This window comes from Aptenodytes patagonicus, chromosome 1 (genome assembly GCF_965638725.1).
Source record: "Aptenodytes patagonicus chromosome 1, bAptPat1.pri.cur, whole genome shotgun sequence".
Lineage (NCBI taxonomy): Eukaryota > Metazoa > Chordata > Aves > Sphenisciformes > Spheniscidae > Aptenodytes > Aptenodytes patagonicus.
In genome coordinates this window covers 133,697,362-133,725,152 of record NC_134949.1, presented here as the reverse complement: position 1 = coordinate 133,725,152, position 27,791 = coordinate 133,697,362, and the positions used below count along the sequence as shown (strand labels likewise).

The following is a 27,791-nucleotide window of genomic DNA, read 5'->3' as shown; positions in this document are numbered from 1 at the left end:
GGCTGCTCAGTCTTCATGGAAGCTCTTTTAGAACATTAAAAATTGATAGAAAAGTAATAGGTCAAAGAATAAAGAGAGAATATGCTAAGTTTAAAAGCCAAAATGGTACAGAAAGCAATTTCGTTGAGTGGACAAGCTCGAGAACCTGGGCAAGCTCAAGAAGTGGGCCCATGTGAACCTCATGAGGCTCAACAAGGCCAAGTCCTGCACCTGGGCTGGGGCAACCCCCAGTATCAATACAGGCTGGGGGATGAAGGGATTGAGAGCAGCCCTGCCAAGAAGGACTTGGGGGTACTGGGGGATGAAAAGCTGGACATGAGCCAGCAATGGGCGCTCGCAGCCCAGAAGGCCAACCGTATCCTGGGCTGCATCCAAAGCAGCGTGGCCAGCAGGTCGAGGGAGGTGATTCTGCCCCTCTGCTCTGGGGAGACCCCACCTGGAGTGCTGTGTCCAGCTCTGGAGCCCTCAGCACAGGAAGACACGGACCTGTTGGAGCGGGTCCAGAGGAGGGCCACGAAAATGATCAGGGGGATGGAACAGCTCTCCTATGAAGAAAGGCTGAGAGAGTTTGGGCTGTTCAGCCTAGAGAAGAGAAGGCTTCGGGGAGACCTTATTGCAGCCCATCAGTACTGAAAGGGGGCCTATAAGAAAGATGGGGGCAAACTTTTTAGCAGGGCCTGTTGCGACAGGACAAGGGGCAATGGCTTTAAACTAAAAGAGGGTAGATTCAGACTAGATATAAGGAAGAAATTTTTTATGCTGAGGGTGGTGAAGTACTGGCACAGGTTGCCCAGAGAGGTGGTGGATGCCCCATCCCTGGAAACCTTCAAGGTCAGGTTGGACGGGGCTCTGAGCAACCTGATCTAGTTGAAGACGTCCCTGCTCATTGCAGGGGGGGTTGGACTAGATGACCTTTAAAGGTCCCTTCCAACCCAAACTATTCTATGATTCTATGAGTGTAAATATGAAATAAGACTGATGAGAATGAGTAGAAAAATGACTGAGGACAGCTGGAGAAGGGAATAGATGTAATAGGCCACTAAGACTCATTAAAACTTGACCAGTTTGTTTTACATCTCAAGGACAGCAAGTTTTTCTATAAAAGATGTGGCTGAATTTAAATTTTAATTAAACTAGTAACGCTACAACTCTTTATGGCTATGAAGATATTTTCCAAAGTGAATGAAATAAACCAAACTTGTTCCTTTGAATTTGTAAATGGCCTAGAATAGAAGATGAAATAGAAAGTTGACACCGACAACTAGTAAGGAATAAGCAAGAGCACCATTGACCATTTTAGCACAAAGAGTCAACAGTCACCCATCGCTGCTGTATGTGAGTAGCACAGAGAGAGGTGGGAAGCATAGCACGAAACACATCTTGTGCATACATTAAGAATTGCCGAGGCATCTCTCCCCATACAGGCAAGTTATACAATGGAAAAGAGAAAAGGGGGATCTGTTCCTTCATAGTAGTGCCATATACTGGCTCTGACGTGCCAGAGCCCCAACTTGCATTTGCTCCACGTAGATTTCCCTCTCCTCCTTGACAGAGCTTTCCAGCTTCCTTGAGACTGTTTCATTATTCATAGCCAAATGCAAACAGAAAAATTACAAATTTAACGCAACGGTAAATCAACTTACATACAGGTATAACTGTACGTCTGTATGGCACTACAGACTTAGTTTTCTTCATGTGTAACTCAAATGCTCGTTCTGAAGCTGCTGTAGCAGTTCACCTTGTGAAAGTTGCAACTGAAGTGCCACTGCAAGAGCCATCTGCAACCAGATGGCTTCAGTGACACTAGTTGAGTTTGCAAAGTGTTTTGGGAATATAAGTAGGAACCATGTGAATACGTGTATTAAACAACACCCATGTTTCAGTTACTTGCACTACAGTCTTTATCGCAGGTATTGCATACATAACTTCTGAAGGAAACAGGTGATAAATAGTTCAAGGCACATATTGCAGATTATAAAGAACTAGAAAGAGAAGGAAAAATGTGTTAAAACTTCTTTCTTATTTGCTGTGTAGTGGCTCTGTTTAGGGCACTAGAAGAAGGTGTTTCCAAATTGTTGATTTTTTAAATTTGCCTCTCATTTGTTATGCATACACATCTCTTAAAGCAAACTAGCTTAATTCGGGAACTAAACTCCAAAAGAATAGTCCAGAGGGACTAATTTGTCCCTTGTCATTCCTCAGCTACAGGCTTTACCAAGTACTCTCCCTAAAGGAATTCATAGTATAAAGTATGTGCATTGCTATGTTAAAAAAACAGTGTATCACATTCACAGCTGCAATTAGGAATAGTTTTTTTGGTTTTGCAAAACCTGTCATACATACTCTTCAGTGGACAATGGTACAAATTAAACTATAATCCAGATACCCCAAAGCTTTACTTAGTTTGCAGGTGATTTACAGTAGCATAAAACCAAACAACTTACAAATCAGTGCATCCTACTATGTTTTTAAATAACTAGCACACTTCTGTGAAATTTAGTGCATACTTCACTCCTTGTTGTTCTTCCCATTTAGACACCATAGGAGCAGTTCACGATAATCTAAGAAAATTACCAACTATTGTTGTAAATGACAAATGTAAATAGTTAGAATGAATTACTATTTATACTCACTTGATATAATACGGCACTTTGTTTGGTGAGATTGCCCTCTCCCAGGGGCCTTGGACAGAAGCTGTTAACAACAAACAAACAAATAAATAAATAACTGCACACGTACATTCATACATACAAACATACCTAGAAGAGAAACATGGAGGTCAAGTTCAAAGCAAACGGGAAAGACAACGTTAATCTCTAGAATTACTATTTTACACTCGGCCACGTTGATAAAGGTCTGTTTGCTCAGTTGCCCGTGAAGGCAGGAAGGATTAACCTGCTGTTCTGAAATTTCTGTCTAATCTGAGAGAAATTGAACTCATTCAGCTGCAAAGATAAAATACAAAAAAACCTCCTTGACTACTAAGCTTACAGAACAGATACGAAGCAGAGCAAGCGACCTATCTTTCTGGCATGTTCTTTTATAGGGTTCTGCCTGCTAATGTGTTTGACTGGGTTTTCTTCAATTTCTTTCCTTGTGTGGTCAGCGCTTTCCATCCTTCCAGGAACAGAATTACGTGCTTGTTTACATTTTATGTTGAGTGAAGTTACACTGAGAGACCATTTAAGTATTTTGTTTATTCTCTTGTTGACTTGTTCTAAATGGAGAAAAGTTTTATTTTAATTTCTCCACATTACTAACTGTGTTTTATTGACTTCTAATAACAGCAAATAATGGAGAAAAATGACAGTGTGATCACAAGAAATAGAGAGGAAATGACATTGCTTACTCTTGGCTGTCACAGTGCTAAATATCAACATCAACTTACAATATAATGAAAATATTTTGTAACAAGGTTTTATACAAAATTCATTGTAGGCAAAACAATTGCAAATAATTTCTTATTAGAAGTTTTATTAGAGGCAGAGATATCGTATAGTTTAGGCCATAATCAGAAAGATAATTTTTTTATTGAGTTTGTTATCTGTCAAAATCAGTATAACCAATAATTTTCATTTTTAATATAGTGATTTCTTTATATGCAAAGTGATTTAGTTGGAAGAAAAAAACTTGTTTGCTTCAGACAGTGTAACCCTTCTTTTTAGTGACCCCTGCTGTTCACAAAGGAAAATAATTGTTACTGAGACTCAACTAGTAATTAGCTGCTTGATCATTTGGCTCCAAGTATTTTCTTTCCCTCTCTTGTCCAAAATAGATACTTTAAAAATGCCACTCCCAAGCGGCAGGTACTTTAACAAAGTCAACAAATCACAATCCATACAAATAAAAATGAACAATATACACATTTGATACGTTTTGTACCAGAATTGTTAACAAGATTCACAGGAGTCAGTCTACGGAACGAAATATACTGCCCCTCTCTTGCCCACACACTGGAGTGCGATCAAGAGTTGGAGGAAAGAGATGAAATGTGCTTATAAAAATGGCTGTATAGGGAAGTCTTGCTATTTTGGTAGAGTCGCACACACATAAACGGGGCTGGAAGGAGGCTAGGGACCCCACAGAGGGGAGATAAATCAGACAGCAGCAGTGGAGGAAGCTGGAGCCATTCTAGATGGTCTGAAAAGGAAAAGCAACTGGGTAGAGGGTGCAGGCGGGGGAGTGGGGCAATGGCTTTTACGTACATTTTAGGCAACACCGAGAAGCTAGGGAAAGGAAGGAATATGTTTGGAAGAAATATGAATGTGATAATCCTGTTTTAGATTGCTGGTGGCCAAGGAGTTATGAAAAGCCTACCACAGCATCTCTGTAGGTTCTGCTGTTGTCTTCAACCCCCAAATAACCATCTGTAGCTAAGCTGAGAGTATTGCTTTCCTATTACTTACACTTACATGGTTTTGCATTCTTTAAAAAAGAAAGGTGAAGTTAAATTTCAAAGGTATGAACCATGAAAAGAGGTAACTCTCAAAGTGTGCGAGAAACACAGAATTTGAATTACAGTGTTAGAGCCCATGGAAAGATAGCACGCTGCACTGCCATTGAAGTCTGTATCATGACCTACACATACAGAAGCACAGAACTGTGCTCATTTTCAAATACAAATACAATTTCATTTCACGCTATCAATTGCTTGGTGATTTCTTTGTATGTTTTTATTCAGTAATACTAACCTTTGTGTTAATATGTTGTCCATCAAATAGTTTTAAAATTCCTACTCGGCGACAATGATAAGGTTTCTTACCCATGGGAATGGGTACTATCTGAGGACTAATTTGAATAGGATTATATCAAGTTATAATTTTCAAAAATAAAATACCCTTCAGTATTAACTAAAAATTGACCCTCTTACATATTTCTGTCCCAAAAAATCATTAAAAATCCCAACGGGAATACCACCAAGCTACAGTTCTTGCACTTCAGATTTGTTTTTAATCAAATACCTAAAGGACAGAATGGTTTGCTGCATATTTTTTGGAAGGTGTATTTCTTCTGTTCCTTCTGAATTAATCTGGGTAAGAGCTTTGCAGTCATAACTTATTATTGCAGAATCTTACATACGATAGTGTTCTTGATACATTAGAAGAGGAACAAATACTTTGCTTTCATGACAACTAAGTGCTTTAGGAATAACAAACAATTCTGTGATGTTCTGCATAATTGGATTTAGTGTTCCTTCAAGAAATTGCCGTGAAGCTCTCTATAATACCATTTTGCTTTCCTGGATGATTCTAGCCTTGCATAAATTTGAGTTGACAAAACACGCGGTACTTTTTACAGCTATGCTAAGAGAATAATAATTTCATTTTTGGCAGAAGCCCAGAAGCTGAGAACAACTGTTTCTTATCTCTGGTTACTAGTACAGGTTTACTATCCATTACAAAGCTAGTGCAGGTAATGGACATATATATTTAATTCCTAGTTAAGACCACTTTAGTAGCCCATCCAAAAACTCTTGCTGGCAAAGATTTTTTTATACAACACTGTAGTATCCCTGTGTGCTACAGCACTCAAGAAGCATTTTCCTGTTTGCTAAGTGTAATTCAAAAGTGGTTTATTGTTTTAACTTGCACAGTGTAAGAACCCATTATCGTACACCCAGCTACTTGCAATGCCGCTGACTGAAATTAAATACTACAACAAAATATGGGGCATTTTAAGAGTGAATTTAAATTTCCCTATATTTTATTTGCATTGATATACATTTTAATGGTTACCTAATTTGAGAGTTTTATTTCTTTCTGTTTGTGTGCTAACATCTGAGACTTGCTTTGCCTATTCAACTTAAGTGAACACCGTTTGTGACGGTAAGCCTACAATCCTTATTTGTTTGCAGAATGTATAATGAAACGATAGCATGCTGGCTCTCTGAACTTCAGCAGTATTTTAATCTATGCAGGGATCTGAATGAAATATTAAATAGGACGATAGTATAATTTTATCTGTGTTGGTATTACAAAAAATAATCTGATAAATATTTCACTGTAGCACTACAAACATAATGAAAAACGCATGTATGTTTACTAGTAGTAAACTATTTCTCCTCCAGCTATTCAAAGAGTAAATTTAGTATGTCCATATTTAAAAGTTACTCTCAGTGCTCCTTATTTACATAGTCAGCACACACTTCTAGTCACTATATAATGTCATAAGTGTACATTTTCAGTTCTAAATACAAAGGAAATCTTTTGACTCTCATTTGTCACTGGGGTTAAAGAATTGGAAAAGTTTTAGGACAGAAGCCCCAAAGTAGCACTGCCTAGTACCCATACACTGTTACAGATATCTTCTCAACTATTTTTTTCTTAGAAATTTATTATACATGCATTTCAGCGTCATGGTAGTTAAAGCTGAGTTCATTTATATGTTCACAGTCAAGACCTGCACGACCTGCTTGGTGGCCATAGTAGCTGTAACTCAGCAAGGTGCTTTATGATGTTCACATTTTAGTAATGCTAATAATTCAATGATTCAGTCTAAGAACTCTACCTGCATGACTTATATTGTTCTACCTGGCATTATCATCATTAATATCTTTATGCAAACAGAGCTAGGAATTTGTTTATTTATTCACATAAAGTTTGTTTTCATCCCAATTATTTTCACTGCAGCAAGGTATGGAGTTGGTGACTTCAGACAAAGGCAGACAGGGAGGACGAAATGATGAGACAAACTCTGCATCTGGAAAGACTCTGATCCCCAAGAATCAGAAGTTCACATCTCTGTAAGGTACCTTAACCTTTCAAAGAAGATGCATTGAGTGCTATTCCAATTATTTTCAAATGAGACCATTATACGTGAAAAACTATTGCTCTCCACAGACTATAAAGGGCTTATGTTTCTCTTCCTGAGAGAATATGCTAAAGCAATGTTTCCCCTCCATAATCAGTTCATGTTATATATACCCTGGCAGGGTGCCATCTCCAATAGGTATGCCTGCACAACAGTGGCACAATAGAAGTGTCTGCATAATCTGAGTGCTTTGAGATCCTTTGCCACAGATGTCAGTATACATCTGTGAAATATGATTTCCCCCCCCAGATTTATAGAGAATTGACTTCTGAATTATGTACATTTATTATTGCGCTAGGTGAGACCAAAGAACAATCAGATCACCTTGAGTAGCACTGAGGTCTAATGTTGCAGCATGTAGTTGAGAAACTGATGTCAGAATACATTGGCTACACAATTTAGAAGTTACAAGGCAGAAACATCAGTCAAAACTTGTCTTTCATAAGCACTTCACAGCATGGGGTCTATTCTGCTCCAAGCTCGCGGTGCTGCACACGTGGATGGATTCGTGGGCATTTTGGAGATAGGGAGCTCCCTCTCAGCTGGGATTCTGTTGTTCTTAAAGCCAAGCAAGCACTCACTACTTCCCCGCAACGCTAGCAGTACTGTCTGTTGCTGTAACACACATGCAGACATTTACTGAATATGCTATTTTCAGAACACTTCTAATCAATTTGAAGAAGGGTTTATTAGTCATGAAAAAGTTCAGCATGGGATCAGGGCCAATTACAATGTCGGTCAATTTACAAGAGTTATAAAAGAGGCCTTTCCTTTTTTCACAAACACAAGATATTAATTACAAGGAAAAATTCCTTGCTTCTGGGTGAAGAGAGGGGGAGAACATCATTATTTGAAAACTGACTTTATCATTTTGTTCAGAAATTTGTATCCCAATGTATTATAGTGGAAAGGGTCACTTAGCACAAAAGTGCAGGAGAGAGGAAAACATAGGTATAAAGCTGGAATTCCATAAATCCTGTTTCATTGTGAATCAAATATATTATTAAGCTTTATGGAGACATTCTCCGTGGTTTTTCTGAAAAGAAAATAATAGAAAAATTAAAACCCACAAGAGAAGGACTGGTGATCATATGACCTGATGACATACTTTAGCTGTAAAATTAATTCTACTAATGTTATTCCAAAAGTAATAATAAAGAGATTCTCTCAAAAATATACCAATGTTGTATTTCTCTTAAAAACCTTTAGCAGTCAGGGAAAGGCTAGCACTAACAAAAGTTGTAACTATGGTCGCGATATTCTAAACAGGAAGAAGTGGACTGAAGACATTTTCCCCTAACATTAAGCCTGATTTACCCATCACACAAGTCTTGAGGTTCAATTGGTGCCCAGTGCTGCTAAAAATTCACCATGATAACAACAACGGCAAGACCTGTGACATGAACTTTTTTTTGTTAATACTTAATAGTTTTCTTTTTTCCTTCTTCAGAAGCACATGCAGTCATTCTGCATTTATACAAAAGTAGAAAAAAGTTTTCTAGCAATCAGGCTCCTCTAGCTAATATGGCCATATTTAAACGCAATAAAAAAATCCCTTTGCTTCCAGAGAGTTCTCAGAGTTCGGCTGATTCTTTTGTGACCACTTATCCTCTATATTTATATTACTACCTGGTAATATTTTCTATTCAAAACATCCAATGTGATATCTAAAAACATTAAATCATATATCCAAGAGACATGGATGAATGGACATGGTCTTCAATGTCTGCATGTCAAAAGTGATATCTGGAAGACAATATAATATAATGTATGCAGTGAAAAATAAGAGAGAAAGGTATAGCTGTTAGCACTGGAAAATAATCTATGAAGTGAATGGATAAAGTGTCTTAAGAGTCCTAGAGACCAGTCATTTTTAGAGTCAGATGTCTTAATTAGCAGGACTTGCCCTTTTAAAGATGTCTGCCTGTGCAAGAAAGCTTCACTGATCTTTGCTTTGCATAATAGTCTAAGCACTCACCTAGAAGGTGGGAGATGTCAGTACTTGACTTCTCTCCCAGCTTGAAGGAATTCAGACCCACATCTCCAATTTTGCAGGAGAGTGGCCTAAATAACCGAAGGTAAACACAAAAGCACAGAAAGAAGAAAAAAACCCCACCATATCTGAACCCTAACAGCTCTGAGCTTATCCAGAGAAGGAGAGACCGAGGTTACATAGCCCACTCCTGTGATTGTATTTTTTATTTTTAAGCAACAATTGTCTGACATAAAATGCAGCAGATGCACTCTGATCTGTTGGCTCCAGCATTCGTAACCTTTCTGTTTCTAAATGAAAGCTGCTACCGTTTCCTCATTTCATGTTGAAGTCAGTGCTGTTCCTGCTTGGAAGTCCAAAACTTAAAGACATAGTTAGGTATCTCCAGTTAAAATATAGTTCCTAGCACGTATTTAGGTATGCAGATTTAAAAGTCTGGTACTGATGTATCCAGGTAGCAGAAGCTTGTAGCCTGGGAAATACAAATCACAAAGTGTTAGCTAGATGTAAATCAGCCTTTTAGACTTGCAAACCTAAATGTTCTTTCTGTTCCTCGTATTTTCAAGTTCTTCACCTTGATGAAAGTCCGTGTTCTCTGAACTTGGGAATCACAAGCAGTGCCTGGGATCTCCCAGCTGCACTTGTAATTGCCAGTTATATCTGAGCACTATTTCAGGCAGTCACTTCATTGACATGCTATACATACTAACAGATGGCTCATACTGGAGCTGGACAGTAAATTACAAGGTTTGCTTATGCTTTTAAAAGATTAATACCATCTATTTTTTAGTGATCACAAGTAATGCACATGAATGAGCTATCACATTAAAAATAAGATTGATGGGAGGCTGGCTAGCACAGCAAATAATATTAAAACCAATCTGAAATCAATCCTACCTCTCATTTATTGCATCTCAAAAAAAAAAGTAATAACTGTTGTGACAAATATAGGTGGGTCCTCCAACAAGAGACAATGAATCCCATTCTTTGTAAGAGGCAGCATCACAGACAAGAATAAAGAAGTCAAAAAAAGTAAAATTATTCCAGAGGAGTCACTGAAAACTCTGGAGCTGGCATTATGTTTGAAATTTGCAGGTACTCTTTTTCACACTTCAGTTACTGTATATAGTTTCCAAATTAAGCACCATCATCCATGAAAGGATCTTTTTTTTTTAATTACTTTGCTAAATATTACCAGTTTCTCTTTAATAGAAAGGAGAGAATTTTTTTTTTTGCTATTTTTTTCACACCCTAATTTAGATCATTCTAATTAAACAGCAAAACCTTCAAAACCAACAAACTCACTGTGGATTCACAAGATAATGTCACGCACACGCAATACACTTATCAGCTATATCTTAACAAGTATTGCTGTGAATGCTGGGAGCCTCTGTCCTTGGCAAGGAATAAACTGAGGAGGAGCTGGGAGTCTGTGGAGACTGGCAGAGTTAAATGAGCTTGAGGAAGCATGAAGGACTGATCAGAAGATCAAGGGCTGAGGTGAGAGCGCCCAGCAAAAAAATGTAGGAGGCCTGGAGAGAGGCAAGTTCATGTGCTAGCAGAAAGGTAAGGGCCAGTTTTGGTGAGAGTCCTTTATACTTGAGGGCAGCCCGAAGCCTTGGTATAGAGACAAGTGTCCTAGCTTCTTCATCATTACTTTCACTCACAACCAGGAGATGACTGAATTATCCTGTGCCACAGTATAGATAAACACTGTCACCTGGTCAATTAGAAGAAGAAAGAGTGGAAAGAGAAGGTTGAACTGCATGAAAGGACAATGCAGAAAAATTGTCCCTAAATTAAAAACGCTACAAAGGAGGAGACTTTTTTTGCCTTTTTCATTCCTTATCTCTCTAGCTCACACCTTCCTTCCCATCTCTCAGAAATAGCTATAAGAATAGCTCTTAAAACAGGCTGCAAGTGCTTAGAAATAGGGACTACCGCTTGATTCCTTGCCTGCACAGGGCACGACACATATGAGGTCCCTGCATCACTCCCCCATTATTTTTGTGCTAAGTTTTCAACAGCCCTATGCAGCTTCAGTTCCAACCAAGCGGAAACAGATGACACTAATTTCTATATAGAAAATAATAACAAACACAAACATTACTGCAGATTAGCAGCTCATATTTTTTTCTTCCAGATAGGAGAGAAATGGAATTCAGTCACTGATTTAATGTGAATTAAAGTACCACCCGTTTTGCAGAACTACTTAAAGGTAGATTAACTCTTAAAGGACAATTTTTCATATAAGTATGTAAACACAGTTGGGAGCTGAAGATCATCGCTCACACCTTAAGGTGAGCAAGCATGTATGGTAGAGGGAAGGTTGATGCTGAGTTTGAGAGTATGAACTGATTATTACTGGCATATAAATTAGGTATGAAATAGCCAATAAATTGCTTATTTTCCTTACTTATTACAGTTTGCATTGATCTTATGTGTATCTCAGCTCCTTAGATAAAAACACTCTGCAAGTTGAGCTTATAAAATAAAACCAGAGAGCAGAATTACCATGATTTATCTTTTCACTGTTGTTGCCACAGTTAGACCGATCCAACTTGGACACTGCTTGCCATGCACTGAAAGATCATTTACAAGCCACTAAATTCACCTTCATTTGAGCAGCCCAATTCTGTTTGGCAACCCTTATGTTTTACTGGTTCATCCCCAAAAGTACAGATACAGAAACAAGACTAGTGCTAGATGGCAAAGACTCTGGCACTCTTTCCTGCAGCACTACCTCTCCAATAGATGTGCCTCCATCAGTATAGGGATGCAGCAGAGTTAGTACGTGAAAAGCATGTAAAAGCATGATCTTTTCCTTCGGTGTAGTAATAGTACATGACACTGAAGAACTTGATGCTTTTGGAATTTTATGCTTATGAAAGATGGGACTGATAGATGCACTGGCAGTTTTCAGTGACTGAACACTTATACTTAGGAAGGATTCTGTAGATATTTTCAGTGCTTCAAATACCTAACTTTTGCATGCAAATGTAGGAATATGTATTTGCACATGTATTTGCACTCACATCTAAAAGAGAGAGATAACACACACATACACATGTCCATTTTTTCTCAGTGATTTGGCTATTTCCAAAGTCAACAAGTTTTCACCTGGGTGCTTTTCCTAAAGTGATTCTCAAGTGGTAAGAAGCGTCCAGAATGATTTCCACTCTTTGCTGGCTCTGGTTAGTACACAGAAGAATAATGTATCATCTCAGTGTCTCACTAATGGTGGGTGGGCTAAAAAGATGTAACTATCATAACAATGAGCAACTTTTAGATTGATTAGTTTATCAGTAATAAGGCAGAAAGGGTCTAGGACATAACTGTCACACAAGTTGCCTGGCTGCACTCAGTACTGGCACAGAACAATGACGTGCTGTTCAGTGTAATAACGTAGTTCAGGTCACTCTAGCCTCTTCCAGACTGCAATATATGCTTGCTTAATTTACCCTTCAAATTTATTCTTTCACCAGGAATACACTGTGTGTCAGAAGAAAAAACAGGCATCGGCTTACATATTGCATTCACGTCATATACCCATAACTCTCACATGTTCAATCTTCACAAGTCTGATTTGCAGTTATATATACTGAGCTGACAAATTACTCCTGGTGGTTAAGAATTAATTAAGAGAGATTTTGAAAAAGTAGTAGAAATTACAGAAATAGGGCTTATTTCTTCACAGGATCATAATTTGATAAAATAAGCTGCAGGGTTGAATAATTGTGAGCCTGCATTGTGCTTATATGGCACAACATTGAGTCTGGTTTTGAATTTGCAGTTTACCCCACTGAGAATCTTCAGTTTCCCATTGAGATTTTCAGTGGAAAAATGGTTAACCAATTAAAATTACAATGCAGTATCAGCTGAAGAAAAGTTTGTCCTTTACCCCACTGTGGACATAGCTGTGCAATAATAGCAACATCTATTTCTGATGTCTGGGTAGCTTGTCCTTCTGCATGTAGGAGACCATTATCCTGTGACTGTGTTCTGTTCTGCTGATATAATCTCTTAAATAAAGTTTTATTGTTTGCTTTCCTTAATTGAAGTACAATAGAAAAGACGTGGCCTTTAAGAAGCTTCACTTTAGTCACTGCCTTGGAGCTTTGAAGGTGTTTCAAGTTGTCTTTCAGTGTACTTCAAAACATCCTTGATAAAAGAGTGTGTGTGGAGGTAGAGTGGGAATATTACTGGCAATTAAATTTTATGCAGAGTTGTAAAAAGTTTACTTAACCGCCATCCTTCTGCCAACTTTCCCACTATAGTTTTGATCCTCTCACTGCTCTGCTAAGTGATCAAATCCTGCAAAATATTTTTCTTGCAGGTCTTATTTTGCCCCTTTTTGGAGCTGAATATTTCTTTGAACAGATAAACCAAATTTAAACCAAATTTAAATTTTTTTGAATCCTTTTTGGGTTACAATAATCAGAAACTCTTACAATTTTTAATATAATTTTAAATTTGTTAGTCCTAAAAGGGAACCTTCAAGCAATGAAGGCCAGCCTTGCATTGACAGATGTATGGACAAACAGACTTGATACTGGCAGATATTTTCCTTTTACCCTGGACTATATGAACTTATTTAACAGTCTTCTGCTCCCAGTAATGAAAAAAGTGAAAACCATTACAATACAGTCTAAAATAGAAACTCAGGGCAATAACTGGCACATGGCTACAAAAATATCAATTAGCTGTGTGTGCAAGCTGAGCAAGAAAAATGGGAAATTACTCACTGGTAAGAAAATGCTGGGAAGTAGGGCCAAAATCCCTGTGAGCTTCGTGCAGTTGCCTGATGCGCTCATCAATGGCCACCTGTTAAGAGAGCAGAAAAAAAAAAGACTCATCTAAACAAGTAACAAGTAGCAAATATAGTCAGATACTCTTTTCATTAAAGAACATTCTATTTAAAATTAAGCAGGCTCTTACAACAATCGTTAACCCTCAGGGCTTAACTGAGATTTAATGTGTCTTATCCAAAAGAAAGGAGGTCAAAAAAGGTTTGGGTTTGGTTTTTGGTGGTGTCCCCCCCCCCCCAACTTTAACTGATGCTAGAACAAGTTGAAAATGAAAAGGCTGATAAATAAGGTATAGCAAATTGGCCTGACTTTATGTACCTGAAGAGAATACAACTGTTGTTTGCCAATATTGAAGTCAGAAACATTCCTCTATGTTAATACTTTTACAGAACTACCTGTACTTTTTGAGAGTATACCATTATAAATCATCATGTGAAAAGTAATCTCTTTTAATGTGGACATGATAACTATATTTTAGCTGAATGCTGAAATGAGGGTAACCAAAAAGCATCTGGTACAAACATTTCTCTCTTCTTTTAATCAGTCAAATCCTAGCCCCTCAACCCTTTCCTTGGAATAGTCTGTTGAAGAACATGTTGATCCTAATGTTTTGCTGGGTTGGTGTACTGCATGAAAACACAGATGCTAGTTTTAAAATTGGTTTTATCGTTACCCTTGAAAATTCCAGTACAGTTAAGTATCAAGCAAGCAGCCAAGAAGGGACGGTTGCTATAAGATTCCATAGTGTATGAATGACATCTACCAGCAGCTTTATAGCCTATACACTAAAAGGATACCATCATTAAGTTAGGCCTAAGAATGGGATTAGGTAAAGCAAGGAAGAATGTTTGAAAGTAATGATAGAATATTTTAGAAACGTATTAAATAAAATAACTGATAGGAAGCAGATTCACTTAACTTAAATATTGCCTGTAAGAAAAAGCGTTGTACTGACACTGGCAAAGCAGAAGGTAAAAGTGATTGGTCTGTTTTTATTGTCCTAATTGTGAGATACATAACAAGGAAACAAATAGGTTGCACAAGTAAAAAGCAATCCACATTTTAAAACTTTCAGGGATTTTTTTGGTTGTTGGTAGAAAGAAGCAATTGTATAATAACTGGGCACGATTCAGTTAGAAGGGAAAAATAACGATAGAATTGACTAGCTCTTTGATATGGCTGTGTGTGTTTGCCAAATAATCCCTAGTGCCCAAAATCTTGTTTCACTAAACAATAGAAATTTAACATCAGGACGCGATTTCTTTGTTTACAGTTTCAAAACTGACACTATGACCAAAAAGCCCCCCTTCCTTTCTTTCCTCAAGCCCTTTTTCAGATACTTTTCCCGTGGCTTCCTCCATTTCTATGCTTTCTTTTCTCCTCTGACTTCCTATGCGCAGACACGATCAATGTGATTTTTTTGTTAGTCCCCATTGACTGGCACCTCCCCACATAGCTCAGCTACTAGCATATCACCATGTAGCCTCTGTTCTTATTTCTACTGTTTTCTTGAATCCAGAACTGGTCACAGAGCAACATTTATGTTGGTAGGTTTAAGGCAGGCACATGCTGGCTCAGTCCTATGACCTGTGCTTCTTCTGTTTAACCTCGCTGATTGCTTAGCTAGACAAAACTAAGCCTAGGAAGAGGCTGAACTCTGTATAACTTCTGAAACTGTGGGCAGAAGAAGGCTGGATAAAGGACAACTTAAGCCTAGAGTGAAGTGCATGGACAGATGTTCTGTTAAGCAATACTTCATACTAGGGACTGACTTTGGGCTTGAGTTCACACCTAATTCACAACATAGATATAAGCTAGGGAAGTCTGTAAGTGCATAGAAAACAATGATAGGGCTGCTTCTGGTCATCAATATCATTAGCTTAAGTATAGAAGCATAAACTAATGTGATATTATTTTTAACCAAGAAATGGCCTTTCAATGAAGAGTAGGAGGATAATCTTATACATAAAAACAAACACACACAAATAAAAAAGATACTGGAAAAATGTTAATGGAATTATATATACTCTTTGAAATCCTCTTAAAATAAACCTCATAACATACCTATTTTGTCATTAGGACATTATTGTTAGTAAAGAAACATAAGGCTCCTCCTTTATATTAGTACTTACCTTTCAATAAGTCAACTAGGATGGAAAAAGTACTTTCTGGCATGCAGAATCTCTAAAGAGAATGAGAGCTCTACAAATACACAGCGGGGAGCAGTGTTTCATATAGGAGAATGAAAACAGCCAGCTTGTGGTCAGAACAGAGTATGGGAACCCTTTGGTGTGTGTGACCACTGCCAGCTCACAGCTCATACAACTTCTTTAAGCATGCTAAAACTGAGAATTTCAATCACTTCAAAATATCCAGGTGAGCTTTGAGCTGCACAAAGTTATTAAACTGAGATTTTTAGCCATATATGCACAGCCAGCAAAATAAAATACCTTACACACTTCAGGGTAAACTTTCAAACTGAACAGCCTTGGATGTGAGCCAGGAAATACCTCTGTCTAGAGGTAGATTTTTGTCAATACAGAGATGAATAAAACATTGGAAAATCTTGAGTATTCTCCAGGAAATATCACCTGAGAAAACAAATTTATTCCATTTGGCTGCCAGGAAATACCACTTATTGATGTATCGGCATACTACCTTTTAGGTGCCAAAAGATGAACTCATTGTTGATGGTAGAGAGCAAGGAAGATTATTGCAGTTAGTCTCTATGAATTTTACCAAGACTAAAATGTAAATGATAAAATAACAGAATTTAAACCTACAGTAACTGGGGTTATTGTGAACAATAAAAACCCCACAACTGAACAAACAATGATTACTTAAAATTACAGAATAACGTGTCTCTGATCCAATAAAATCAGAGTTGGATTTGACTTTGTGGCTTACACCCTAACTACCTGGAGAAGGACAATCATATCCACCTAAGTCTTCATAACTGATTTGTGATTCTTGAAAAAAAAAAAATCTTACTGGCACGTAATTTTTTTTTTTAAATTCATTTTCAAAAACAAGCCATAGGTAATTCCCAAATTTTAAATTTTGTCTTGTTTTCTTCCAAGTCAAGTGAAATAGGTTCTTCCAATATAAGCACAAACAGTACCCTATGTATTTTTGTATGCTATGCTCTGAACCAAGTGCAGTTTTCCTTAGAACAAAATGATGCTGTGAAAAACTGGAGCTGCGAGTGAAGAAAACAGCAAAATTTTCAACCTGATTCAAGCATTCATTCTCCTTGCTTTAAATGGAAGAAAACATATATACTGTTAATGAAGTTTTGCAAATACCACCCCCTGCCATGTCTCAATAGCCAAAGGAAAAATTATGTCTGCCGACTTCAGTAGTCTCTTCCTACTAGTATCAGCTTAGCCAGACTAATATGCAAAAAGTAATCATCTTAAAGGCACTGTTTCCAGTACATAACATGCAAGATTGGACTATGGATTGGATTTGGGTATCTTTCAGGTAAAACTCTCTACAGTATTTCTCCACAAGTAATGTTACTAAAAAAATCAATAGGTGGATTTCTAAAGAGTCAGCTATTGCTTTATCTGAATCAAGATATGAGAATTTGGTTTTAGCTGGCCAAAATATTTTTATACCTGATTTTGACTTAAAAAACAAACATCAGGATTTTTTGTAATTGGGATACTTGAACTGTTGCTTTTCTTCACTGAGGATGCATGCTTGAAGAGACATGCATTTCCATTACTTATTTAATCCAGTTTTACAAAACATTCATTTGTTACAATGGAAAGAAAATACAAGAACCACAGTAGTGCAGTAAACGTTATATTTGAAGATGGCAATGTTAAAAATCCTATACTGATTTTAAGTGATATTGACATGGAACAAACAGCTTCTGCTAAACAAATGAACGAATTAAAAAAAGTTATTTAAAGTTCCTCTCCTTTAAAGGCTTTGAAAACATTTGATGAAACAAGTTCTGTTTCCCATCATTTGAATGCAGCCATGTGAACTAAATATATAATCAGGTTCAGATAAACAAATTACAACAATAACAAAAGCAAAGCTATGCCATGTAGTTGTTAGGAATAGTTTGTAAGTACTTTACCTAACATAGGGGTTCAACCTTGAAAACACTTGTTATAACAGCTCCACTGAAATCAGAATAAGGACTTGATGGATTTGACTTGGGTCTACTACTAAATTCTCTCTCTTTTTTAAAATTTTGCTGGGTTTTAAATGAGAACATTTTTATTACATCTAGAGCATTCTTTTGTGTTTATGTCCACACTGCAAAACAGGCCTAGATCAAGACAGAAAATTAACTTGTTTGATTCTCAGTATTTTCCATGTTCCCAAAAAGTACCTAAGATCAACTATTAAGGTGGGCTGGAGCTGCTAAGCTATTCAGAAAAATGTGACAGAGGAAGGAAGCACACTCCATCATGCACAACACATTAAAGTTGTGCCTACAAATAATGAGTGGCCTCAGCAAAGAGCTATAAAAACGGTCTCTCTCTCCATCCATGAATTTTGTATTCTTGGATGTATAAATTCCATACTGGGTCAACACAGTACTCAGCCTAGGTCTAGCACTGTGTCTTAATCCTGCCCCAGTCTTTCCCATAGCTTTGATGTTCAACAGAACAAGTTCAGTAGAGGAAACTACTTCTAGGGCGCTCACCTCCCGGACAGATGATCCCTGATCACTAGGCTAAGATGTACTCTGCAAAACAAGTGGCTCCAATGCTGTATGAGTGAAGGTGACTGGTTGAATACCTGTTTGTAGTCAGCACACTTCAAGAATTCACATTCAACAAACTTTGCAAGGAATTTATTCAAAAAACAGTCTTATCTGTGACTTTTAAATGGTCACAGACAAATGGCCTACGAAGCTAGTGATCACATGTAGTGAGAAAACATCAGGCAAGTGGTGAACATTACAGCTGAATACGAGATGCCTCCACCCTCGTTAGCATTGAGGCAATTCAGAAAGAGACTTCTGTGGGTTCCAAACTCTAATTCAAGAATCACACCTGAGTTATAAGTCAATTCACTTCTCTATCACAATCCTCTGTTTGACACACCCTTTTATAAAGAACAAAGCATACAAAAATAGTAAAATGTTAGGTATCTATTAAACACTATTTATGTATCTCCCTTCTTGATATATTCAAATAATGTCTCTTGCAGTGCTTCTTAAAGAGATCTAGCATGCAACTGTGTTTGGCTTTCCTGGCCAATGTGAATGGTAAATATGCAAATGCACAATCTTGAGCAAAAAAGCACAAACATCTACAGTTCTTCCTAAATGACACCATAGGAAAACCACCTTCGGTTCAATTGCTGCCATGCTAGTGAAACAGCTAAAAAGATGCATTATACACTCATCTCTCCCTGCTTGAAAGCATTACTGTCTTGCAAAGACTATTTCCTGTAAAAAAAAAGGTAATAATTTTCTTCTCATTCTAATTTTTAAACCGCAATCACGTATGTTTGTAATATTTACATTTTTCTCAGAATATTCCATAAGCAAGGAAACAAAGAAGCTTATTACAGAAACAGGGGTTAAATTAGCATCCCTTAGCCTCTTGTAGTGTGATCAAGTTGCCATAATTGAAAATAACTGCCAATTTTCTCCTAAAAGGCTAGGAAGAGATGCAAGTGTTTCAGAAGAAACAATGTGCAGAGCAATGACTCAAAACCCATTCTGTTGATGGAGTGGTTATTTGTTTGCATTCACCTAAAAAAACCACAACAAAAAACCCACCCCAAAACAACTCTACATGTGACACCAGTGACATTATCTGAAAAGTCAATGTAGTTGAAAACATGAAACTAGCAAGTCAGAAATCTATATGATTTTATATCACGTCTTTGTACATTATAACTCATGGGGCCCACCCCAATTTATTTGTAGGTGGATCTCTTTAGAAATATCTTAATTTGCCAACGAAAGTAAGGCACTAAGTAGCTTTTTTTTCTTTCTATGTTTGGTCTGCACACTTTGTTACACGTCTGCAATTTTTAAGTTGACTTTTGTTCTTTCTAGGAAAAAAAGATCTTTTTGTCTTTGATGCTCATGGAAATGAACAGCAGCTTCTACTACCCCTATTTCTAAGCCAAATCATGCTGTCATTGAAAGGACTTAATAGTGTTATGTGCTATTTTGGTAGGGGATTATTAATACTATGATGGAAAAAATATTTTCAATTCTCCCTCTTCCTGATTCACCATTGCTAGGTCTACGGACATGCTAGCCAAGTGCTAGAATCCCAACCTAAAATGTAGAGAAAAATGTGGTGGTCTCCCCCCCCCCCAAGACAATGGAACTTTTCCTCACCAGATTTCTCTAAATGTTCTCATTTCTGAATGAAATACACCAAATATTAGAATGTCTTTCAATCCACCAAGAACACAACTTCAAATAGGGGAGGGGGAATGGGTTTCGTTAAGTTCTGTTTTCTCAAATTACTTCACTTTCTATTTTTAGATCATTGATAGAAGAGTGGGGAGGTCAGGTAGATATTACCTATCCCACTCAGTGCAGTTAGATATTTACATTTGAGCTTCACTTCTTTAAATCATTATTCATTTGAAACACAGCAACAGCATAAACTTTTCTGAAGTCAGAATAATATCCTTTTTCTAAGGGCATCTAAGGGCACATGCAGCATAATTTATAGACACTAATTACATAATTATGCTGCCCTAAATGCAGACAAATTATATGAAGGCGTGTGAGTAGCAATTTTTACTACTTATTAACATGAAACAGTAGAAATGAGATCACTAGTTAAAAAAAATGCAAAATATAAAGAGTTAAGACAATTGTTGAATGGCTGAATATGCCTGGGATTCTGAGGAAAAGTGGCAAGAAAAGAAGGAAAATAGAAAATTCTCATCTAAACAGCTATATTTAGTGCAGCAGCAAAATGACACACAATCTCCTTTTTCAAAATTTGCTTCACCAAAAGCTGTTCTCGTGAAAAGAGAAGGGCAATTTTCTGTATTAACAAGCATGCATACATACAATACTTATTAAAATAACACTCCTTTAATTCCCCCACTATATTCATAACATTGCCACAGCCTCCTGACCTTGACTCCAATCACATCCAATTTGACTGCATATCAAAGGAAACCAGCTTCTACAAGACCCTCTTTAATGTTACCCAGCAATTCTCCTCCCAAGAGCTGAAAAGCTTCTTTCTTTTCTCTCACTGACTCAGAGTTGCCAAAGCAGTACTAGGCTGTTCTTTACAAATCAATAAACAGGAAGATCTGATCTACTGTACTTCCCATAGCTACTGAATTCAGCCACTCACTATTCCTTGTATATTAGGAGATAAGGATGGATTTAAATAGGCACACTTTGTGCTGTTAATGAGGAACAACTGGGGAAAAGGCAGTTGATAGTCATTGTTCTCAGCTGCTGAACTTCAGGTTTAAGTCTTGGTATTTGCTGAGTTGAAAGCACAGGAAAGGACAATTAGTTTCCTGGTGAAAAGTTCTGTAATCTGAAATATTTTGAGAGTGTAAAAATTAACATGATGCGTGCTTAATTTCCACGTGAAAGAAAAAATAGATAAATGTAATGTTACTCACAGGCATTTACAGCTGTTACAAAGACTAAATTCAAATTCCAAGATTTCTGGGTCATGGTAGGACTGTATACTTCAGCAGATTGAAATCTGAGTGACTTCATGCAATTCTCCTTTCAGTAAGAAAAAAGAAATCCTAAAATCTATTAGGATACATGTATTGTACCTCGACTGCTTTTTTTAATCTTCAGATGAAACAAGAGAGTAAAATCTAATAAAAATTCAGGAAGCATCTTAAAGCCCTGGGCATAGAGCCTTAGAAAACAGTAAATAGAAGAACAATCTCCTTGACTTAATATGTCTACTGCGAATAACCAACCATTGCTTCTTAGGCTTTTGTTTTATAATCCTAAATCAGTGAACTTCAGGCTTCGTGTATCTCTATGCTTAAGGAAAGAACGATAGGTCTTATGGTTTAAATAACAAAAACATTCAAATTGAGAGGGAATAAAACACTTGTAAACCCTGTGAAATCTTAAGAACAAACATCTTTAGGAAACAGTTCTCTTAGAAAATGTTACTTGTTTTGTTTTGGATAAAAGATATTCTGTCAGAGAGGCCTAACATTTGACATCTCCATTGCTGCTGTAAAAGCCATCACACATGCTGGGGGGCGTTCTGCAAGGGAATTGGCTTTCATGTCACTGTATGTTCCTCATTTCTATTCATGCACTTTTGTTAGGTATAAAATATTTTATGAAACTGATAGGAGCTGAGCATGGACTCGGCCTTTTAAAAGTTCAAGAAACTGCTGTGCAGTCCTCCATTCTTGAGCATTTTACTAAAAAAGGTTTCAAATTCTTGACTTTCCGGCCACATGAATTCTCTTTTAATATTGCTTTTTGTATGTAATTTAATCAATCTATCTGAACTATTTTTCTGCCAAATTCCTTGCAGAATTTTATAGTATACCAAGAAAGTAATTTTACAAATGATGATAGTTAGCAACTATTTCTTCACAAAACAGCACTACACCAATTAAAAAGTTTTCAATTCACAGTTTACATTAGCCTCAAATATATAAATACTCATTGACATCCCTCACTAGATTCCACTCCAAGTGGGCTGTGGCTTGCCTAACCACATCTCTGTACGCTTGGACAGAGTGCCTCTATATTCCTTCCAGGTTACCTGTCCGTGCTTCCACTTTCTGTATAGTCCCTTTTTATGTTTGAGTTTTGCCAGGGGCACCTTGTTCATCCATACAGGCCTCCTGGCATTTTTGCCTGACTTCCTGCTCTTCAGGATGGACCATTTTTGAGCTTGCAGAAGGTGATGCTTGCGTACCAACCAACTTTCTCGGACCTCTTTTACTTCCAGGGCCTTATCCCATAGGATTCTTCCAAGCAGATCCCTGAAAAGGCCGAAGTTTGCTCTCCTGAAGCCCAGGCTTGTGGACTCGTGGTCACTGCAGTCAAGACTGCCTTTGACCTTCACCTCCCTGAGGACCCCTTCCGTGTTTGTGAGTATGAGGTCCAGCAGGGCATCTGTCTTTATTGGCTCCTCTATCAGCTGCGTGAGGAAGCTTTCATCAATACTATCCAGGAACTTTCTGCATTGCTTATGACCTGCTGTGATGTCCCTCCAGCAGATAATCAGGCCGGTCCCCCATGGGGACCTTGGCCCTGGCCTGTGAACATGAGGCTACCTGTAGCTGCCTGTAAAAGGCCTCGACCAATTGTTCTTCCTGGTCAGGCAGTCTATAGCAGACACCCCCTACAATGTCACCCATACTGGTCTGCTCTTTAATCCTCACCCATAAGTTCTCAGTCGGCTCCTTTTCCAACCCCATCATTCCTAGTTTAAAGCTCTTCTTTATGTATCTTCTATACAGCCCCATAAAACACATTCCTTAGAGCTCTGACTATGCAGACCTGTAGATTCAGTGATTTCTGTTCTGCCTTCAGCATAAAGCTGAAACTGTATATACTCTTAGTTCTGTATTGTAAGCTGCGGAAAAGATAAACTAAAATATATATGCTACCCTGAACCTCTGGAAGGTTATTGATCTTAAAATGAATCTAACTGATGCAGTTTGACATTTCCAAAGTCAGTGGGAACTGGGCATCTGCAACTAGGGACAGAATGTGTTCTGTAGAAAGTAAAACCATCTAGTATGGAGCTCAGTGTGGCATATATTCTTCCTGAGATCAAATCTTACTTTTGAGATCAAGGCACCTGCACACCATATGCTTTGAAATGTTTCCACATAAAAGTCTTCTTTTTTTTTTTTTTTTTTATAACAGCCTATCTACCCTTCAGGTTTACTCATCATCCATAAGACTTTTAGGTGGTATACTGTGGTCATCTCTAGGCACTGTAACCAGGAGACATGTGGATCAATTGGAGAGAGCCTCGAGAAATTAGTAAGAATGATGGTGACCTACAGCGAAGGGTTGAGTGAGCAATTGCAGTTAAAACTGAGGAACAGAAGTCTTAGGAAATCAGGAAACAGGGACAAATCTGAAATGATAGGTAGTCCTCCCTTTTCCTACTATGAATATATAAATTTCTGCTGTGTCAGTGGTGTTAGATCTGATTTAATTGTGCTAAAAACACAGGGTATTTGGAGGGTTCTGGATTATAAGATATGATGAGTGTTACTTATAAGAAAAAATTTCTGCCATGTGCTTTCCATGCTATTTATGTTAAATATCATAAATAGTCTATATATGAAGATATATGCTCTTCAATCATTCTGTTGGGAAATAGAGGAAATTAGGAGAAACCTATTTTTCAAATCTTGGGAGGAACAGAAGGGGAATTCCTTCAAGTACAAACCCCAGTTTTTCACCTCTTATGCAACGTGCTCTTGTACCAACGTTAGGGGAAATCCTAGTTCCCAAAACCAGAAATTCAGATTATTGGAGGGGGAGGCAGGATGGAATGAATTCTAATACAAATTATTCCTAAAACTGAAGATACGTACTATTTCACACATAAAGTTCATAACGTTTCCAGAATTGTAAAATGTCATTAGCATGTTACACTCATAGGTATCTCCTATATTTTCTGTAAATGATGATGGTCTCCTCCACTGAAGGCAAAGGAAACACAGGAGATTTGATAGAAGGTCAGTTCCACCCTTTTCCTCCCTCTTTCCCTCTTAATCCCCAGACACTGTCATCAATTCTACATACAGGTAATTTCTCAACCATTTTAAATCAAGAAGGTTTCAGCAACTTAAAAAAAAGGAAAAAGTTGTAAGATACAGTACTTCAAAATATGAAATGTAAAGTAACTTGATTCTGTGCTTTCTGTGAGTGATTGCACAAACTTGATACTTTTTTCTCTCCCATTTCTACCTCACGAGTTTCAAGGAGTGCATCCTTATTTCTTCCGTCACATTTGTCCTAAGCAGCATCTTACTCCACAGGAGGTCTTACAGATTTCAGACACTATTCATGGAAAAAGTTACTGTTTTGCATGAGTGAAGGCATCTGGATTGGGACAGGAAACAATAGAAAAGATCAGCTCCAGTGAGAAATCTTTACAAAAGATGTGATAGGGATTACATTTTCTCTGTCAAATGCTTATAGAAAAGCAACTTGCAGCAGGGCAGTACAGGGCATTGAACTGCAAAACCTGTCTTGAGGCCATGAACATCTCCCATCACTGAAGAAAAAAAGGTACATTTAGATTTCAGGTACATCACATTTACACTCTTATGATGGTTCTTAAAATAGTATACAGGCATCTCAGAGGTAGAGAAAAGTTTTGTAGGGCTACATTGACATTGCCCCACCCTTCCCCTGCATTTTTCCTACAGAGCTTCTGTTACCTGATTATTTTATTATCCTCAGTCTAAATATATGTTTAAACATTTTGTAATAGGAAAAGGCTGAAACGTTAATTATGATACTGTTGTTGCTGAAACATTAGTCTTTTTAGGCTCTAACCATCTACTGTTCCTACCCTAACATGGTTGGTTGATAGTTGTCTTTCTTTTAGGCATTGTCTCTTCACTTTTGGGGCATGCATGAAAAGTAACATCAGGTGTACCATAGTTAGGTCTCCTTAACATACAACTGTAAAGACATAAAAAATGACACCTTGCTGTGGCCTTTTTTATTTCTTTTGCTTCTCTGCTAAAATACTGTTATTTCTCTTCATTATACTTTTTACATTTTTGGAATAGAACTGGCTCCTTTCTATCTTGTTTAAGAATATTTCTAAACAATTTAAAATCCATTCTTCTTTTTTGCACTTTATTTGAAACTGCTCTTATGAATGTTTCATAATCCATCCCTGAGGTAAAGCCCTACTGTCTCTTAAGAAGATTTTAATGTGGGTTTTTTGCTTTTCTTTTTCCCTCTTTCTCTTTTTTTCTCTCATTAAACTAAAAAAAATTAATAAATTCATGTTGCACTGAAAATGCCATTTGTTTCTGAAAGGTCAGGTAATATACACAGTTTTTGTGCCAAGGGGAATGTATCTTTGGTGACTTAGAGAACTGTAAGTAGAATGTCATGCAAGAAATGTTTTATTTTATAGCTGTCCCATATGAGAACATATGCCTGCAATTTCCAGTATCAGTTGAGCATCATCAGTGAAGATTATTCTTTTATAGTTCTTGTTATATTCTCTCACTTTCATCAATCTTTTATCATAATAGTTTTATTGCTCCTTTTCCCCAGATTTGTGAATCTCCAGTGCCGTTACTAGCATTAGTTTTGGGAATAACTGCTCATCACTGCAAGTAAGAAGCTCATAGCCCAGACCTGTATTTTATATAGGGTACTTCTAGAAGAAACAGAGGCTTCATTCAGTGTTGTCTTTACTCAGCACTACTTTTACCCGATTACCATTTCGAAGTTTTTTCTTTGACCATCTTCAGCTCCCTTCCACTTGTATTGCCCTCTGCCTCCTCTGGGATTATCATTCCATCAGTATTCGAGGGACTTCAATTTTCGGTCCTGTCTTTTTCACTGTTTTCTCTTTCTTGTCTCCTTAATTTGTTGTTGAGTACCTTCATTCTCTTTTATCATTTCAATTCACACTTCAAAACACATGTTGCTACCCCAAATGCAGTGAAAATACATTTTTCATACATATGTAGTAAAACTCTCAATTTTATCTAATAATGTTTATAAATAAGAGATGAAGAATTGCTTAGACTGAGTGTGCTGCTACATATGTAATACCAAGCCGAAAGGTATACAGGGGAGACTGTGAGATTTATTTGTCCTAACTTAGGAGTCCTAAGGTGAGACAGCTAAATTAGCCTTCCTCGATCAGAAATGAAGAGAAATATGTATCTCCTGAGACAATTCCGCTTATACTAAGACAGACACCTCAGAATAACCCTCTAAAGATACGTATCAATATGACTTTTATAAAGTTTAATTTTCCTAAGTGAGTTTGCATGCAAAGGAGGAGGATTCTTGGGAAGACTGACAGAAGGAATGCATGGAGGAAGAGGAATACAGGAAAGCACAGGAGAAGGTGGAAGGTAAGACGAAAACGTTCTTTACTGGGGGACACTATAGGGTAATAATAAAGGATTCTATGTGCAACAGCAGTTGTATTAATCCCGTATCTCTTCTCTTGCATATTTTCTGCTCTATCCTCCTTTTCCTCTTTGAGGGTTGGTTACACCAATAGTGATAAATCTATTCACTCTATATAATCCTTAGCCCCAAAACTTCCCCAAATAGATCAGCTATTTGTTTTCCTTTTTAGCTGCACAGGGTGAAACCAGTAAGATAATGTCAGTAGGGACAGTTTCATTACAGTGTGATCTATTCACATTATTTGCTTGTTTCATCCATGTTCTTACAACTGGCAGTCTCAAGAGTATAATACTCTGTTTCAAGATGTATAAAAACTACTTGCTCAATCAAATGCTGACACAACATGAAAAGAAAAGCTTCATTTCATGAGATTACAGACTGGCTGGATTAAACCAACTTTTATTTATTGTTCTTGTCCAATGAACCTTTTGAAGATGGCCTCTCAGTCTCAATGACTTTTGCAGAATGTTCTATAATCCCAGCAGCTGCTCAAGCTTGGGAGCATCCATACGATCAGTGCTTAATGCTCCCTGTTATCTGACACTTCTTTGTATACAACTACAGCTCCTGATTTTGCACAAAAGCCTCATTTTCTCCCTGGGGAAGACATGCATATAGCACACTGAAAGATAATGAAATGACTCTAGGCAAATAACAGTTCAAATGGAAACAATTGCTGATAGGATTGATACTACACTGATTGAAGATAATGGCAAAACTCTTACAATAGTGTAATATGACTTGTGAGAGGAGCTGTCTTCATCCTGCAGCTGGTCAAAGTCTTTATATTTATACTTTCTAATCTGTGAGTTGAATTCAAGTCACATGAAAGCAAAACCTAAGTTATATATAGCCCATACGGCTAGACCGCAATGATACAAAACTCTTTCTAATTTAAAGTGGAAGATACATTCTCTTATTTCCGCAGTTTAATCTATTTGAGAAGATAAGGTATTTATAATTAAAAAAAAAAATAAAATTATACCACATATTTACGGAGAATGTAGGATGGTATATAGTGAATGTTGAGAGTTATACTGGCATGAAGGATCACAGCGTATGCATGTATTCAAGAAAA

General features: G+C 37.4%; 1 protein-coding gene across 14 annotated transcripts in view; it reads right to left on the bottom strand.

Moving 5' to 3' along the window:
• Window positions 1–27,791, bottom strand: part of DMD (dystrophin) — a 1,394,632-nt gene that overhangs the window by 116,958 nt on the left and 1,249,883 nt on the right. For all 14 annotated transcript variants that reach the window (XM_076355694.1, XM_076355734.1, XM_076355779.1 and 11 more), the window contains 2 exons: window positions 13,549–13,627; window positions 2,634–2,694 (listed from right to left, as the gene is read on the bottom strand). In XM_076355694.1, the coding sequence (XP_076211809.1) occupies window positions 2,634–2,694; window positions 13,549–13,627 (140 nt within the window). The remainder of the gene's footprint in view (window positions 1–2,633; window positions 2,695–13,548; window positions 13,628–27,791) is intronic.